Source organism: Lissotriton helveticus, chromosome 4_1 (genome assembly GCF_964261635.1).
Source record: "Lissotriton helveticus chromosome 4_1, aLisHel1.1, whole genome shotgun sequence".
NCBI lineage: Eukaryota > Metazoa > Chordata > Amphibia > Caudata > Salamandridae > Lissotriton > Lissotriton helveticus.
The window spans coordinates 152,691,528-152,711,140 of record NC_136063.1 but is presented as its reverse complement, the minus strand read 5'-3'; the positions used below and the strand labels follow the sequence as shown (position 1 = coordinate 152,711,140).

Sequence of the window (19,613 nt, the reverse complement as noted above, 5' to 3'; positions counted from 1 at the left end):
GCCCTTAGGAGTCGGTATTTTACCACCCAATCCTATTGGGTGGTAAAATACCGAATTCAGGTGTGCATGCACATCTGTGCATGCACACCTGTGCCATGTGGCACACAGACATGCCCTTAGGGCATGTCTGTGTGCCACATGGCACACATGCCTGTACTTGGGGTGCTAGAGGGTGTCAAAGTGACACCCCCTGCACCCTTGCAGGATTCGGTATTTACCGACTCTGTAAATACCGAATCGGTATTTCACATTGATTCCTATGGGCTTCAAGGCCCATAGGAATCAATGTGAAATACTGAATCTGTATTTACAGATTCGGTAAATACCGACTCTTACAGAATCGGTAATTTTTTACCTACATCTGCCTCCTTCCTATTTACCGACTCTTAAATACCGATTCGGTATGAGTCGGTATTTAAGAGTCGGAAAATAGGAATTACCTACATCTGGCCCATAGTATCCCAACTGGTATAGCTTGGAGACAATTAGTAAAGATATGTATAAAACATTATCAAAAGGAGATAAGGAGCCTCTTTTGGTATTTCACTTATGTGCGCATGGCATCATATTTATTGTAGGAGTAAAAGGGAAAGAAACACAAATGAAAAGAAATAATTTTGCAGTTATTACAGCACTGCAAAGGGCAATGTAACACAACTAAGGAAAACCCAAATTGTACTTGGTGCTCAGTGCGAGTGAGTGAGCGGCACGGTGGCTACACAAGTGACAATAATCAGCGACGGCGGCGCAGGTGACTGGTGATTGATATATACAGTGAGTAAAAAACACATAGGATGGTTCCTCATTTGTTTGAAATTGACTTCGAAATGATAATGCAGGTATTGTTTTAGGAACCATCTAGTCTGGGGCGCCTATGTTCGCGCTGGACGGTCGACGGCGTTTCGATCCTTTTCAAGTCAGGATCATCATCAGGACTTGGGTAGGGTGCAGTGCATTGGCAGCGTGAGTCTAGCTCCCGTTCCGTGGGTTCATTAGAATCCAATGATGGGAAGCCGACACTGGTGGGGAACCAGTCGGCAGGGAAGGCGACCGGTCAGTTGATCCGGAGATGGGCCTGTGCAGTCGATCCAAGATGGGAACAGCAATCGGGGAGTGAATCTGGAAAGGCAAGGGGAACCGGGTCAGTGGGTGGATCGTTCCAGAAAAAAGGGGGATTTAGGTTGTGGAGGCACGAAAGGAGAGCGGGACGTACCTCCGAGCGGCGAGGTCTCTGCAGGAAAATGAATCCGAGCTTGTGTTGCCTGGGGAACGGCAGCCCAAGCCGGAAGAACAATTATGGTTGGTCAGGGGGAGGGGCAAGGTGACGCGGGGGAAACCTCCGAGTCACGGCATATCTGGTGGGTTGACAGGGAGGAGCCGAGTCATTTGTGAATGGGAGGTGGATCTCAGTAAAAAACAATCGGGCCAGTGAATAGAAGGCAATAGGGAATGAAACAACAGAATGCCTATTGTGAGACATATGAATGACTATTGTGAGACATGTGTGTTCATGGTAAACAAGTGGAGTACAAATCGCACCACTCGAGAGCAATTTAGGTGATAGCAGAAGCAGTCAAGTAAATAGTAACACAGTAAAAACGGTAGGAGACAACGTAAACATAGAGGCAATCATGTTAACAGTAACACCGGCAAAGCAATAGTGCAGACAACATGAACATGGGCAGAGTTCATAAAATACTAGGGAGGGGGAAAGGATGAGTGGGTAACAGATGTTGGGAGGATACTTTGTAGTATGGTCGGATGGGAGGTAGTGGACACAGTATATTCGTGGAACAATCATAATAGGGAAGGAGGCAGTCATATCTGCAGTGGATAAGTTCAGTTGATAAGCAATGATAAATTGGTACCAAGTGTAAATCTTGGAACCTGAGCAATTTGAATTAGTGAACACAGCCTGTTCATGTGGCAGTCATAGTTGTGCAAGAGGCGGTCACATCAGAGTTGGTAGTAACAGGAGTACAAAGCATTAGTAGAGCGGGATAAAAGGAACAAGGGGCACAGCGAAAGGAGTGAGTTAGATGGTAATAGTACTGTTCCATTCATCGATAGTATTTAAGCCGTGGTTGACAGAGTCGCATAGTGTCATCCACTTACATTCACATCTGTTCAGCAGTGATTTTATGTCACCACCCCTGGAGATGCCATGATATGGGCGCACACTCCATAGACCCTAAAGAAATTGGTTGCCGCCTTTCCTAATTTTATAATGGGGCTTGACCGGGTAACTAATTATTCAATATTGCCTATATCCCTATCAGTCTAGATATGTGCACACTTCCCATTAACAACAATAAACTTATGAAAGTATCTAGCTTTCCTTACTTCAGGGCGGTTTGTGACTCTTCAAGCTTCAGGGATGCTAACCTTGCTGGAAGACACCAAAAAATAATTCAGTCTGTTAGAGTACTTTTTAAACTGATCCCTTTGATAGGTGGCAACCCGGTTAATCCACTTTTAGACATATATAAAATATAATGCGTATACATTGCAACATATAGAGCTAGAATAAGGGGCTATGTATTTCAGCTTCTCCTCTCTGCACCTTCTGGTAGCCCATATTATATCTGTCATGAAGAGCTTGAGCTCACGTTTACAGAGGACTGTATTATAATTGCCCCTTGGTGCTTTGGTTGTCCATCCATATGGTGCAACTCTTGTGCTACTTTTAACCAACAGGTTATCAGGGTTTGCCTCAAATGTGAATAAAGGATGGGTATTCAATGGCTGTTAACATTTCATGGGGCAACCAGGCAGGCTATCACTCGTTGAGGGTCCTTGCTCTATTAATAAACGTGATTCAGCCTGGCTAAAGCAGACGAGAAGGGAGTAAGAGCGAGAGAGAGAGAAAGGAAGAGGTGTGGCGCCGCGGCCAGGGTGACTGACTCCGGAATCTGGGGATCACGGTTCGATCCCCGGCACCGGCGGCAGATTAGCCCAGCACCATGTGACTCTGGGCAATAGCTTGCTTAATCTTCCCAACGGCCCCCAGCGCCTAGAGACCCTTACGGGTGATTGTGCGCTTTACAAATGTGGATTATTATTATTATTATTATTAGAGAACTAAACCTACAATTATACAATATGTTGTCTTACAGACTACTCTTAGCATTGGACCACACCTATTGATTCGGATAGGTCATCGGGAAAAGGGCCTTATTATTTAGATTGTGAAGGTCACTCTAAGCAGACAATGTATATTTTATGTTCTTTTGTAAATTTTATGTAAAATATACAAATTGCTTTGCAGTAGCATCTTTTCTTAAAGTAATTGTTCATTTTCGTAAATCTATGCCCTCGAATGAATTTTTGTAATATTTTAAAGAATATACTTTTTCTGATTACTTTTACGATTATTTTATATAAATCAAATTACGTTTTGTGACTGATTGACTGACTAGTACTGCATAAATATTTTACACGCTGCCGCCAAGTTCAGCTTTTCTGCTCTCTGCCATAGATACCAGGGGGTTGGGCTCTGGTTTAATTACGGACTTTAGCAGTTCACCCTGGCAAGTATTGTAGTTATTACCGGAGGTGGGTACTTACTCCCTCAACTAATAACACAATTTCTTACAGGCTTACTCCTGCGAATCAGATATTCCAACGTTATACTAATGTGTATTATTTTTCTTTCCATGTAATAGAGTACTTGTCCTTTATCAGGAGAACCACTGTGCTGGACACTTCTCTTATTGTGCTACTCGGGAATGCTGAGCCAGAGTAATCACATTCTCAACCCAAAACTCCCTGGAATGCCTGTGACTGCTCACCATCACTACCACAGACAGTCAAAGTACTGAAAGGTGTGTACTTGGCCCAGTTTGCAGAGCCACAGTAGGGCAGGCCCCAGGACAGCAGAGGCAAAAAACACCAGCACCCATGGCCATGGCCCGTCAGCCGGCCCTAACTGGCCCGTGGTCTCCCGAACGGGACCCGACAGACACTGATGCAGTCTCATTGGGACTATACCAGCAAGGGGGTCTCGCTCGGTCTCTTTCAACGAGAAAGATTCGTGTCTGCTTCTGGAGACCCCTTCATCTGGGTCCAATATATCTGACTAACTTATACTGTAATAGTGATTGCCAGTCAAATTCAGAACATTCCTGCACTGTCTGTTTTTGTGACACGTTTTCAGTGTGACCAAGGGCAAGACAGGATAACTACCTTATGTGCTACAACCCCACTACCATGTTGTGCACCTCGCCAAATACTGGTTAAACCCACTCTACCAGCTACAAAATAAATCAGAGAAAGATAGCCTAGACTGAGAGCTCAAACATCACTGGGAATACCTGACCTAAACACCACTGAACATGCAGAGCAGGAGAGCTGCAACCAGACTCTCTCCATGGGAGCTTACAATGGTGCTCTCCTAACGAAAAGACTGGGAAAAGTAGAATACAATTGTACATTTTCAATACAATTTTCTAAATATATAAGTTAAAAAACATTTTTTTTAATTAAACCAGAAACTACAATAAATTCATGGTGTGGTGCACATCCAATACTCGTCACTGTTAAGAGATTCAATACACATTAAAATGTCAATGGTGGGTGGTAACCTTGTGAAGTGGGAAAAGATAAAAAAAAACATAAGCAAGGCGAGTGAGCGCCTCACCTCTCCCAGAAGAGTAAGGCTGTGGGCAGAGGCGATTGCACAAGAAAGATTTGAAAGCAAACATGGGACCAACATGTAAATCTTACAACCCAATTTTCAAATAAATTGGCTAAAACTCTTCATATCATTGTTAACAGATCCTGATTTTCTCCCGGGAATTTGGTGTGTTGCGTTATGTTTCTCCCCAACCCACCAAACCATAAACTCTGTGTAACAATAGAAGCATAGAATGTTCTATTCAGTCCTGTTCCTCTAAAAAGGACTTCATTGTTTTTAGACAGTTCAATCACGCAAATGGCATGGCCTCCCATCATATTTCAAGAGGTGCATAAAATATTTATTTATTTATTGACATTTATTTATTGACATTTATAAAGCGCATCGTATACCCGAAGGTGTCTTGGAGCTGATTAATTTGCAAGCTGCAGGTGATACTAAGCTTAAATGCTCTAACCCAGTGCCCCATACAGTGAAACTTATTTGGTGAACAGCCATGTTTTCAGTTTTTTGCGGAATTGGAGCAATGTGGGACATGCTCTTATGTCTTGAGGCAGGGTGTTCCAGAGTTTGGAAGCTGCTACCACAAAACGCCGATCTCCCCAGGCAACTGTCCTGGTGCGAGGCACCGTCAGTTGGTTGCTGTTGGAGGATCGAAGATGACGAGTTGGTTGGTAAGGGCACAGATGGTCTGTTCCACACTCTTACCCTGCACATCTAAAAATTATTTTCACTCTTACTTTGACTGAGAATCTACTTGAAAGGGAGAGTATTGAAAAACTAAAGGTGAAAAAAATGTTCTCAATCTGAAAGAGGTAGACAGTGGAGACCTCACTCTTTTTGGACAGATCTTACAGGCTCGGACTCTAGATTCATACCTCTCTGGCAAAAAAGACCTTAAAAGTTCACAGAGCATCATTTAGCTAAGAACAGCAGTTGTGATGATAACATTATACAGTGTTTTTCTAATCTATATGATTAATGTCTCCAAAAAACAACAACAGCAAGTGCCATCTAGTACCAACGAAATAGCAATCAACAAGTGTTCCCCAAGTTGTTTCTTACATTTGGAAACACGCCAAAATTCTTCCACTTTTAAAGAAACCTTTGGTGGACCATAAAGTACTTGCCAACCACAGGCCCATGTCTTTGCTCCCGGCATTCTCCAAAGTTTTGGAAATACACATAAACACAGTCATATCGGAGTATGTGGGGAAAAAATAGCTTTCTGCATGCTAGCCAGTCAGGTTTCAGGGTTAATTATAGCATTGAAACAGCATTGCTATAGGTGTCAGAGTATATCAAAGAGAAGTTAGATCGTGGGAGGGGGAGGGGTGGTTAGAGAGCCATTCTTGTATTATTAGATTTGTAGGTGGCCTTCGATCCAGTCTTGCACACCAGGCTCCTAGAAAGGATCAAGAAGCTTGGTATCGGGAGCTCTGCGTTAAAGTGGGTGGCTTCTTTTCTGGAGGACAAAAGTCAGGAAGTTTGGACCCCACCTTTTACGGCCACCATTCCCAGTTCGAAAGTGGGGGTCCCACAGGGACCTGTATTGAGCCCCACACTTTTTAATCTATATATGTCTCCACTATCTTCACTGGCTGAAGCATGCTGGGGCTAAAATAATCTCATACGCCGATGATACCCAGCTGCTCTTTTCGTATGAAAACTAAGCTGATTTTGAGGGTGAGATTAGATCATGCCTCACCAGGGTGATCAATTAGCTGTTGAGGAACCAACCGAAGTGTAATCCCAAGAAATCTGAGATAATTGTTTGGGGTTCACCACCCACGGCTAAATAGAGACTCTGGTGGCCAGGGGATATGTCTCTCCTTCCCTCTGCTCAAATCACGGTCAAAGACCTGGGAGTATTAATAGATACTTCCCTCTCGATGAGATCGCAAGTCCAATCAGTGACTAGTACCTGTTTCGCTCTTTTGCGAATGCTGAAGAAATTCCTACCCCTGATATCTTTAACAACGAGGAAAACTGTGGTCCAGGCACTGCTTACCTCCAGACTTGATTATGCAAATGTTCTGTACCTGGGTGCTCCTGAGTATCTTCTCAACAGCTTGCAGGTAGTCTAGAATGCAGCGGCGAGATTGGTGCTCATGCTTAATCCCAGGACTCATATGTCCCCACACCTTAAGGCTCTACACTGACTTCCTGTGAGGAAGAGGATTAAGTTCAAGGCGCTGATGCTGTTTTTCAAAGCCTTACAAGGCACAGGTGCAGGCTATCTCAGGAAGAGGGTGACCTTCCACACGCCGTCTAGAACGCAGAGGTCCTTCTCAAAAGGCTTGACTGCGGTCCCTCGGATACGCCGAGCTTGCTCTGGGGGCAGCTCCTTTAAGTTTATGGGAGCCCAGGCCTGGAACCTGCCGACCTAGTGGTTTTTGAAAACAGTTAAAAAGCTGGTTATTCTGCAACTAAAGGGTAGCAGGATGATAGCTAGAGACCTTTTTCAGTGCCCGGACACTCACACGAGTAGCCGTGCGCTCTATAAGTTCTATCATTCATTCATTCAAGTCAGCATTAATTAATTTTAAACTTAGAAAATACCACGGAAAACTAAAACTTTTTCCTTCATTAGTTTGAAATTGACCGAAAATACACAAGTTGTGTTCAATTCCCCGAACACTCATTTAAATATAAATATATATCTTCACGGAAATACTAGTTTTTTTTTGTAAATCCATGGGTTTTATCATTAGATACCAGCATCACATTTTCGTTGAGTACTCACATGTACTAATGGCCCACATGGACAGAAACTCATTATTTGCTACTAATTGCCACCAGATGTCAAGAGTGCATACTTTGTGATCAAACACCAGGCATTACACGTGTGGCCCCAATATGCAGCATGAAACCCAAGATGATGAGGCTCATGATATGTCAAACTGCCCACAATAAACCATGCACAGTCATCTTATGCCAGATGCACTGTAATGTCTAAAATGCTCACAGAAACTTTGGGGAATAACCTTATACCAGGGCAAATTATTTCTAGCATGCCCACAATATGCCAGGAATATTCACCTTATGGGGCCTCAAATGCAAAAATAACAGATGACTGAGAGAATGCTGAATTACCCATCATCAGCACACACACGTGCAAATTCGAGCTTTTTCACTTCTTACCCAATCTTGCAGATTCTGGACCTTAAGTGCCCAGATGGTGTCACTGCCTCTAATATCCGCTTCTCAAGCTGTATGTTCTCGAAGGGACCTCTATTTGTTGATATTCCCTGTACTAGGAACACAGACAGAAGCCTGAGAGAGATGGTGCGTATATCCCTCTTTATTCACTGTTCAATAGGTCTGCATATAATATAGATGAGCAGTGCTGACCCGAGCCTCTCTTTCTCGCTCTGTGAAGGAGAGATGTTCTGCATATCAAGATCTAAATAACTTGGGTATGAAGTGGTGGTGAACTAAGTTTAAAAGTGCAGGCAATGTTGGCCAACGGCAAGGTTTGACAAAAAGATGCAGTCTGTCCTTACTTCCTTAAGTCGTACAAATGCTACCCAGGACGACCTCATACACACCCTGACACCATTATTGCACATTCTTGTGAAACACTATAAATCCTCCTTGCGTATTCGGGAATCATCGACAACATTCTGGTTTCAATGAAAAGAGGTGGTTCCTGGTCAGGCAGAATGAGAGGCTCGGATCCTGGAAGCACAGATAATTGATGACAGCAAAACAGAGCTACAGATTGTGCTTTGTTTTGCAAATATGTAATTGAGTCACCTTCAAACTCCTCACCCACGCCTTCAAAGCCATCAATAACATCGGACCCAAATACCTCAACGAGAGAATCTCCTTCCACACACCCAAGAGAAACCTCCGCTCCGCAGACCTTGCCCTGGCAGAGGTACCCCCCATCCGCAGAAACCAAACCAGAGGAAGAGCCTTCTGCTACATTGCAGCCAAGACTTGGAACGAGCTCCCGGTGAACATCAGACGCTCCCTGACTCTGCACAAATTCAGGAGGGACCTCAAGACCTGGCTCTTCGACTGATTCCAGAGCTTCCATCCCCCCAACCACCTTGAGAACCTCACGGGTGAGTACAGCACCATATAAACCCCTGATTGATTGCACATAATTTGTGTATTCTTCACTTAAGAGGCATTTCCATGGATTTTTTCTAGATTGGCTCCCAAGAATTTTAACTGCTCGGTGCATTTTCCAATGCCACCTCGTATGCAAGCATTGTTGGTACAGCACATCAACAGAGGGTGTGTAACGCAGAGTGGATTTGTAGCACACAGTCTCAGAAAAGTCCTCACAGCACATCAACAGGTCATGCTTCACATTTTTAGAGTAGCGCTCATGCTCACACCGGCCTTCAGGGGTTTGCCATACATTTGTTAATCACCATGCAGCTTACTGAGAGCTGCATTTGACTTGCAAATATGCTGTATGCTTGTGTTTTCACTCATACTGACATCAGTGTGTGCACGGGCTGAGAGCTAGTATTCCCATTCACACAACAGCTTTAGATGCAGCCTAGTAGTCAGTTCCTAGGTACACCATCGGGCCAGTCCACCCTGGTGGTAATCTAGATTTTCCATAACCAGACGAATGGTCTGACAAAGCTCTCCCAGGCCTCTCCTTGTCCCAGTGCAATATGGGGAGGTTCTCCTGCTCAAAACATCCTTGGAGCTGCTTCTGGAAATAACAAGCATTGACAATGCCAACAGGACTGGCTTTAAATGAATGTTGTCTGACAATGTGAAGCATTACAAGTAAATAGCATGGGGATAGATATAGATTTGTGTGGAAGCAAAGAACTTTAGAATAATATTCAGTGTAGGTTGAAAGGTCAGGTGACAGTTGCACTGTCAAGCAAGACCTAAAAATCCATATATGTTAATGACTGCCCTCCCCCCATCTGTGCTACTGCCAGAGAAGAACAACAAATTATCTATCATCTAAGACACTATAGCATTCTAATGCCATATGTGCGCACCTGAAAGTACAACCGTAGGCAGCTGGATAAAATAACAAAATGATCACAATATTGTGGAAGGCAAGTGCATTTTTGTGGAAGCACACAACTTCAGCCCAATCAAAATGTACTCCTGGCTTCCAGCGTTTGGGCGGAGCCAAATTCCCCCTATAGTGATGCTCACTCAATTGCCTGGCGACAGCCAGGCTGCCAAGCTAGACCATAAAAAGGTCTTTGGCATCCACTGCTCAGTCGGTGCCAAAGACATTTTAACTTCCATTCAATAGGCGCCCTCTGCCAAGGAGCTGTGCACTACCAGATCTAGAGAACTAGCTGCACAGAGAGAGTTGGATAACCTTTTTAGGTCTCGCCTAGACGAAAGCAAAGCGAAGCTTTGCTGTCTAGGGCGAGACAACTCATGTAGTTACTTTTGGGGGAATGTGGACAGCAGAGTTCCACGCGCTTTTCCTGGCCGAGATTTAACCTCGGGAGCGCGCACGTCGCCGTGCCTCATATTCCCATTCCCAAACAAAGCCACACTCACATACACACACTGCATACACACACGCACCCCCCCTTAAACAGACACACGCACGCACGCACAGACACACTCAAACAGACACACGCGCGTACACCCCCACCCTCAACCCCACTCACCGGGCTCCTCTCCCCTTACGCATGGGAAGGCACTGTGGAGCTCTGTGCCAGAAGGAGCGCTGTTTGAAATCACCGCCGCCTCCCACAGCGGCATTGTAGGGAAAATTCAAAGTTGCCTCCCCGTAAACACCGCCGCAGCCCGGGAACCTCGGGAGCCTCAGAAATCCCGAGCGCAGCTCCTCTGACGTCAGACGAGGAGCCGCGCTGGGATTGGTGCCGGTGGGGCCGTTGCCTAGAAACGGAAGACTCGTCGACGCCGGGCGGGAGGGAGGGGCTTCTTCGCTCCTCACCCGGGCAGCGCCTGCTTTTTTTAATCAAGCTACTAGATTTCTCTGCGATTATTTCATGATGGCGCATGGCTGGGAAACGCTTGCTGCTTGGCTTCAGCCTTGTCTGGAAATGGAAAGAGAATCAGTTCCCGCCAAATTCCGAGCGCTGCTCCGGTCCAGCTGTTGTAGAAAATCACCTGTTACACCCCTTTTCGTCTCATGCCTGTGGTTGCGGCACTTTCTGGAAATTTCACGGGTGATTGATTCAGACATGGGCGAGAAAGTATCGCATTATTATTAATGAAGTTTTATATAGCGCGAACTTGACCAGAAGGTATCTGGTCCCAGAGCACTTTACATACCACCAGTGAGGTTACATTCCTTTTTGTGCGGTACGGGGAGATTACGTGATTTGCCCAGAATCACAGGATGGTCAGCATCGTTGCCGAGACTGGAACCCAGTTCCCCATATTGGAAGTCCACCGCCCCTAGCCCTTAGGCCAACTCCTCTCCCCGTTAGAAGAAAAAACGCCTTCCACCACATACAATCAAGACCCTATGTTCTTCTTTCGTTTACGGTATATATTATCTCACGTGTAAAATGACATACACTTTCTCCCCCAGGCTAAACATTAAAGCGCTTTACTGCCAGTAGCACTCTACTCCAGAACCCAAGGTTAGTGTTTAATGTAATTGTTAGCGCTAGTAGAAAGTCAGGATACCTTTACTGATCATGTGTGTCCCCAAAAGTGACAGGTCTGTGTGTCACCAAAAGTGACAGCTGGTGCACAAAAAGTTTGGGGACATGATGAATGTGTGGCAGCCCTACCAGGAGATGAGCTGTGCGGTGTGGTACATGGTTTGTGTCAGAGTGTGAGCAGGGGTTGAAGGCTTTGTTAGGTTAGCAGAGTCATGTAAGGAAAATAATTGTGTTCCTAGGGGCGTGTGCAAAAGTGTCTTCATGTGCATGTTTTAAAACTGTGATGGCAGTGCTATGACAGATGGTGTTTAGGCATGCTGAGCTGTGAATGTGCCGGCCGTCATCAAATTCCCCACCCCAAGGGTGGCAGTGTGAGGTCCATGAAATGCTTGTCATTAAAAGTGACAGGAAGTTTTTGTTCTTAAAAGTGACAGCTTGTGTGCAAAACGTTTCGGGACATGATGTATGTGTGGCAACCCTAACCGGAGCTGAGCTGTGTGGGGGTGTGGCACAGGGGGTGTCAGAGCGGGAGACAGTGTTGAAGGCTGTGTTAGGCTAGCAGGGCATTTAGGTTATGTAAAGAGAAATATGTTCGCAAAAAGCTCCTTCGTGTAAGAGGGAGATGCCTGGGCATGTTTAGAATGTGAGCAGAGCAAAGTTGAGAAGAGGAAAAAAAAGCATTTGCAATGCAATAAGTCTCGCAATTACGCGAGTTTGAGCTATTAGCATTGTAAATGATAATGCCTTTTATTTATTTTTTCCGGTTTTTAAAACATAAATAAAATACTTTGTCATTTACAATGCCAATAGCTTAAACTCGCGTAAATGCGAGACCTATTGCATTGCAAATGCTTGTTCTTTTATTTACTCCTTTTCAACAATAGCTCTACTTCAACCCTGGCTACATCTATTAACAAAAGGTGGCTGTGAACCCATCCATGTGAATACAGCCAATGCAACTGGCTCTGTACGGTCTTTCTTGCTGGTACAAGGAAAAGGTAATAGGCATTTACATTTATCGCAAAAAAAACACTAGTAGTAAAGTCTGCTGCAAGGACTTAAAATAGTGATCAAGGTACCCATTCTACCTACAATTAATACACTCCTGAGAAGGTTACCTGCAACAGTCCTCAATCTGCAAATGGAGATTTTCATGCCACAGAATTTGTGGTGGTATCACCTCCTTACAGTATATGACCTGAATATGGAGTTTAAAATACCATGCTACCAAATATCAATGCCAGAATACGGACTACAAAAATATTGTGAAGCTACAAGTGAATGTGTAAGGAAAAATGTACTCCACTTAACCCCACACACATATGCCCTGATGATATACGTGTTGCCGAGGCATGCAGATGTGAAGTTAAAAGGACTAAATCTATACTTACCATCCCAATATTTTGGTAGTCAACATTTAGGCTACAATATTTGGAAGCACAATATCTTTGCTGTGCTTGATTTCTGACAAACAGCCCCACTTACACTGAGAAACTGTCTACTTCAAGGACAGCAACTCTTATTTCCCATAAACTAGTGCTAGCAAAAAACTTGGGATTAGACGTTTTCTCAAAGCGCTCCATATTTGAGATTCCACACATATGGAATCCTGTCTGATTCCCACGATTCTTCAATTTTAGTCAATTACAGAATGTTCCAGTTTTTTTCCCCAGGACTTCTAATATATGATTTTTTAACGTAATTGTTTTTGTACTTTGAGCAACTCAGTGGCTTAGCTAGGAAGGTTCATACTTTATGTAAATTCTCTTTGTAGATAAACCATGCTCTGTTCATCACTTCACACACTGTAAATTATCAACTTGAAATTATGATACACTGTGGCTTGGAGGTCCACTAAACTATCCCCAGTCTGCGCTGTTACTACTAAACTTCTACTGACGTTTTTGTGATTCCCACCGCTGTGACCTTTTCACAACGGTGAGTGAATCTGTTGCAACAGCAATCACCTTCTGTCTTTTACACCCTGTCCAGCGCTAACCAGGTTCCAGCGGTAGCCGCAGTCTGTGGGGTTCTCCAGCCTAACTGCTCAAGAGGCCGGGCTCGATAAAAACCTAAGTTTGCATGTGTGTTTTGGTCGGCCTTAGATGGCCCACCAAAACACATATGTGCACTTAGGGAATGGAGGGCACGTAACACTCCTCCTCCCCCTCCCATGCCTATGCCCGCCCATCCCAACACCGCTGGCAAAGAACCAACAAATGCAAAATAAAACGATGCAAGGACATAGTTTTATTTTACTTTACATTTTCTGGCTCTGAGCCAGGCAGTGGACGACACTCCTCAGCCATTGTTGAGGAGCCGCTACTACCAGGTTCACAGCCCTAAAAACATCAAACCACACAGAATTCACTTCGTGCTGTTTATTTTATGGCCCAAGTTTTTCCTCCAATGTTCGATAGAAGTACCACTTAAAGTTCATTGAAGGGTAATGGTTTTAAGGCCCTCTAGATAATGTCCTCTGTCGAATCCTTGGCTCTTCTCCATCAAGCTTTGATTTTATAGTAACCAAGTGTCAGTATGCTGTATGCAAAAGCAGGACTGCATTAAAACCTCGCTTAAACCAGGATAGCCTCTTTCCCGCCAGTGCGGGAGCAATCGGTGGGCATTTAGCATTTGGAGGTTTGGAGTCCCACTCTTCATCAAGTTGTACAAGCAGCACCATCGACTCTGTAGAGCCAGTTTTGTCCGTCGGCTCAGGATTATGCCCCGGATTGTCTTTTTGACCTTCAATTCCTTTAGAGAGGGTAGGTCTAGGCAGCTAAAAACCAGGCCACGGCTCTGAGAAACATCCAAGTATTCCAAAGACTTAGATTCCAGAGGGTAGGACAAACCAAGGTCCTTCACTGGCACCAGCACCTGAAGAATCAAGGTTTTGAGGTTGGGCAATGATTTTGTGAGGCCCTGCATGGTTTCAGGGGAGACTCCCTTGAAAACCCAGAAGTAGTTCAGTTCCAGGGTGTGCACCTGGTGAAAATGAGTCAGCAAAGAAACAGAGTGTTCAGACCAATCAAAAGGCAGCTTTATCTTGCTAAGCTTGGGGGCACTGCGGGTCAATTTCTCAAACAGGGTCTGAAAGCTCATGTACTGGTCGGACTTGGCGAGGCAGATCTGGGCAACACTGCCTGACGCCGGGTAAAAATCCACAGGCTCCAGATGTGTTAAGGTCCAGTTGAGCTCCAGCTCTTGCAGCTCGCTGCAGTGAATACCCTCCAGGAACTGCAGAAGGAAATCGGTCCATCTGGTCTTCTGGTCCCCAAGGTCGAAGCTAGCCCGGAGGACAAGCAGGCTGGCAGAACGCGAAGTCAGGTGGAAAGCATACTGGTAGACCCACTCCTTCCATCTCTCAAACTCCAGAAAAGAGACGAGGATGCCATCCATGCCAGACTGGAAGGCGCCCAGCCTCATGAAGTCTGCCACTCTCCAGAGCCGGGGCGTCCGCATGAGTTTGGCCCAGTTCGCACAGACGAGTGCAGCCATGCATTTCTCTACTTCCGAGAGAAACGAGAAGATGTGCAGTTGACAATCTACTGGCAGCAAACTGAAAGGGAAGCAGGAATTGGTGCGGGACTGATGAACCCATTGTTCGGAGGGTGCCCTGCTCTGGTCCATCTCAGGCTCCGAAGAGGGCGAGGCACATGGGCTGGTCTGGCGAGCATGTTTTCTCTCTCTAAGCATACTGCGTGTAGTTATCTCCGAACTTCTTGCCATCTTTGAAGTGCATTAATGGACTGATGGTGCAGCATTTTCATTTCAGGATACAATCTGTTCATAACAAAGAAAAACAGTGGCATTGTATCAAATGGGCGTACTTGGCAACTATACTAAGAAAGTGTTCAGAAACATTTATACTTCAATATAATATTAGTTTATGACATGGCTAATATCCCAATACATATCCAGATAACTGCTCCAGGGCATTAGAACATGCATTACAGGATTTACAACAAGCTGTGCAAAGGGCAGGCTTATGTCCTATAGAATCATTGTCCAGCACACCTGACAAATGTAAGATTCATCTGACTGGACTTTTTCATAGATACTGCCTTTTCATTTCACCAGTTCATAAATCACCAGTGAATTAAACAATATCAGAAAAGTTCAGGTAAATTATGCAAAAGTGTGCGAATGCAACAGTTGCATTTCGTTTGTGGAGTTTTGTTTTTAGTGCGAAAAACAATGACAATGACGAAAAACGTACTCATCAGAGAAGAAAGCCATTTACACCAAAGCTAAAAACCATTACCACACTTCCTGCATAAAGACTAAAGCTTCATACGTTTCTAAAACCATTACTGAAGCTACCAACCATTCAAAAACACTGTTTAATATGGTGAAAGAACTGGCAGGATCCCATACAGTCGCCACTCCTAGACCCTTAAATGAAGTACAGTGTGATAATCTTGCTAAATTCTTCATAGGGAACATTGATAATTTAATCCTGGAAATGAACAACGTAAACCCTGACACCACTAGCCAGGAAGAAACTGCTATGGTCCTCACCCCTAAGGAGACCTTGGATTGCCGGCCTCCCATGTCAATGGAAAAATTTAAGACCATTCTTAACAGCATTAAATCAGGTTCTCCTACGGACCTTATCCCTATTACCATTCTTAAACTTCTGGAATCTACTCATCTGCAGGTGATTCTTGACACACTTAATACGTCCTTTATACAATTAACTGTGCCGACCCTTTGGAAACACGCAATGGTGACCCCGCTATTAAAGAAACCTTTGGCTGACCCCAAAACGCTATCAAATTATAGACCCATTTCTCTTCTACAGTGTTCTCAAAAATTTTGGAAAGACATGTCCATTCTCACCTCACTCATTTTACAGAAACTAACAGCTCCCTCCACAGTTGGGTTTCCGGACCGACTAGTCCATGGAAACAGCATTATTGGGGGTCACGGAAAAAATACGTAAACTTCTGGATGATGGACAAACAGTTGCCCTCATCCTATTAGAACTAAGTGTGGCCTTTGACACCATCTCGCACAAAAAGCTGTTAAATACGCTGGAAAAAACAGGTGTACGTGGGGCAGCCCTGAAATGGATCGGTTCCTTTCTAGAAAACCGTACTTTTCAAATGACACCAGCCACAGCGAGTTCCAAATCCTTTGTTTCACCTCATGGGGTGCCACAGGGCTCAATCCTCAGCCCATTGCTGTTTAATTTGTATGTGAGGCCTCTAGCAGATATAGCAGACCAAGCGGGCCTTGCTCTCATGACTTACGCTGATGACTCTCAAATCATCTTTTCCTTATCTGATTCCAGCAAATCAGCCTCCTCCCCTCTTAAACAGGGCCTTATTGACATCTCCAACTGGATGACCTCCAACCAGTTAAAGTTAAACGGAGATAAGACAGAGGTTCTTATTTTAGGAAAACACAAAGATCTCTGGGAGTCCTCCCATTGGCCTGTGCAAATGGGTAATCTCCCTGTCCCTACCAGCCACGTCCGCAACCTGGGCGTCGTTGTGGACAGCACCCTGTCTATGAAACAACAAGTAGGCAAAGTAGCTGCTCTATGTTTCACTAACCTAAAATGGCTTAGGAAAATCCTCTGGATGTTGCCTTTCTCTACCCAAAATACCGTAGTCAATGCTTTGATCACATCTCGGCTTGACTACGGAAACATACTATATCTTGGGGCAAATAAGGCCGTGATACATAGATTGCAGCTTATCCAAAACTCTGCCGCCAGGCTACTCTGCAAGGTCCAAAAACTTCTAGCATTTCAGGCGATCTTCGAGATCTACACTGGTTCAGGGTAGAAAATCGGATAAAATGTAAAGCCCTAAACTATATGTTTAGGATAAAAGCTCATACTGCCCCTAAATATCTAAAAGCTTTGTCGCACCCCTATGTACCCACTTGCGACCTACGATCCAAATCTGCGGCTAATTTCTGTGTTCAGGTTTAAACTTTCTAGAATAGGAGGGAGATCTTTCTCCTATCTTGGTCCATTCATCTGGAACACTCTTCCCATTTTTCATTCGGAAAGAAGAAAACCACTCGCGCTTCCGAATGTCAAAACCTAGTTGTTTAATCAATAGTATCTGCAATAGGGTCTGCTTGGTTAAATACACGGTCCTGGTGCCGGGAAACCCTTTTTGGGTAGCTGCGCGCCTTACAAGCTTAACAAATAAATAAATAATAAATAAATTGTCCTCTTACAATTTCACATATATGCCAAATGGAACTAAACCCCTACCCCTACCCATGAGACATAGGTAACCTTTCTGTAGCAGTAGCTCTACAAACAAATTCACCCCATAGGAAAGCGTGTTTCAATATTCCACGGTCCTAGGAGTTTGTGCCACCCAACACAATCACTCCTTTTTAGGTAATGCTGCAGTACGGCTGGCTGAAATATGCTGCAGGAATAGGGGACGATTATACGTGCATTTAAGGGGTGCTCGAACATAAAAGCAAGCAAATCTGTGCTCCACCCTGCTCTTTTGCCAGAGACGCTAGTTAAAGGAAAAGTATTAAAGCACAGTGACAACTCTACGTTTATGCCCCAACACATCTGATGGAGGAGTGGTTATGGAAGTTCATTGTTTAGTGCACAAAACCCCGCATCCCTCCGTATCACTGGCTTAGGTTTACGCATAACGCCTATTTAATGGAGTTGTTAAAGAATTTGTATCCATGAAAGGCACTATAAAGTGTACACTACAGGCAACCGTGTCTTTGGTCAATGTGATCTTATCGACCATGTGCACTCTTCCATGTCTTGCTAGCTTATTACTGCTCATTAACGCCGAGATGAGTAAATTCATGTATGGAAGATTAATTTGAATTAGTATATTTATTTTGGAAATACAGTAGATTTAATCACTGTTCCATACAAAAAAAACAATTATCCAAAACGTTCATTAGTTGATCATTAAGTATATACCATTTGATCAACCATATGCGTTTCACGCTGACGTAGTTTATACCCATTGAGTTTTATCAAGGCTTGGTTTGTTAACGCTTATGAAGAGCAGATGTCAAATACTGTCAAACGAGACCTTGTAATGAGGGTCCTCTTTTGAAAGGCTACGTCTATACTGGTCTGTTAAGAGAAAAGATTGATTTAGAAACACTTTGAACCACTGCAGCTTTTCAGTGGCCTTAAATTGCAATGATGTTGTCTGGTAGTACTCTTCCAAGGTTCATGTAGACCCCTGTGTGGGAACGAACTTACGCCCATTATTAAGCAGTATAGAAGATAACAAGTCTTACAAGAACATACATCGTTATTGGAGCAGTGACATCGCCTCCCCACCTACTTCCCGCTAAGCGAATTGGTTAGGAAGGATAATCCCGACGGACCTGTTTAAAGTCATCAAGGTCGACGGTGGAAACTGTCACTCCTAATTGAAGGTTCGTACGGTACTCCTCACAGTATTTGCATGCTTTGCAGGCTTAAAAAAAAAAGAATACAAACATGCCGTGTATTATAGCACCTCAGTGCAACATTTATACAATTTATTTCATCACCTTCTGACGCTAAAACTTCAAACATTTTGAAAAGAACTACATCGAGCAGCATATCATCTTCAGACAGGATAGTCAAAAAATCAGAAAGAGACAAGTATAAGAAATAGCTTAAATGCATACTTTAAACCCCATAGAAGCTTCTGAATATTTCTTGCAAATGTATCTTGCATCTCAATAACACAAGAAACACATACAGTCCACACTGCTGGAGCGCTGCGTGCAGAATCATTGGCTTATCTTCACGCACACACTGATTCCAGAGCTATTCTTCGTTTGCTCCATGCACGTAATCCATCCTTCTGGCTTTGCTTTGTTAGGTATTTTTTTTTATAACCAAGAGTTGCCTAACAAATCTATTTTTAAAAAAACACAACTTGCAAATTGTTGCTTACACGTGTCCGTGTTGTCCCCTGTAGACCATCACCTACACGGTGCAGGGCAGCCCTTGCACCCATCCACCAGTTGAGACCGGCTGGCCGCTGCCTCAGACCCATTGTACCGCAGCTGGAGCATCACTTCCGGGATAAGAAAGTCGGAAACTGAAGAAGGACTACTTCCGGTATAGCGTTCCATACTACATCTGATCTGGAAACGGCGCCTCTGAAAAATGGCTGACGCCCTCAGACAATTTCGCTCACTTTTTAGGAGGCAGACCATCTTAGATTGGTAAACCGAAGCATGACGCCAGGATGAATGTTAATAATTACTGGGTGCAGCAAAACCAGGAAAATACGGAGCATAAAATAACGTTATTTACATGTATTTTCTAATCAAATGTAGGTGTTTTATGATATTTAGTTGAGCTTTTAAAAGTGCCCAAATAACATTTAAAAAATATTCATGACGTGTGTTATCGTGTAAATATTATAAAATTGTGC

At 44.1% G+C, this 19,613-nt stretch overlaps 1 protein-coding gene across 1 annotated transcript; it reads right to left on the bottom strand.

Annotated features, from left to right (window-relative positions):
• Nucleotides 1-13,589: 13,589 nt before the first annotated feature.
• Nucleotides 13,590-19,257, bottom strand: LOC144828447 (uncharacterized). The gene is made up of 2 exons (XM_078686622.1): nucleotides 19,128-19,257; nucleotides 13,590-15,006 (listed from the first exon to the last, which is right to left on the bottom strand). The coding sequence occupies exon 2, from the start codon at nucleotides 14,950-14,952 to the stop codon at nucleotides 13,741-13,743; it is 1,212 nt and encodes a 403-aa protein (XP_078542748.1). The 5' UTR covers nucleotides 14,953-15,006; nucleotides 19,128-19,257; the 3' UTR covers nucleotides 13,590-13,740.
• Between the last annotated feature and the right edge of the window lie 356 nt (nucleotides 19,258-19,613).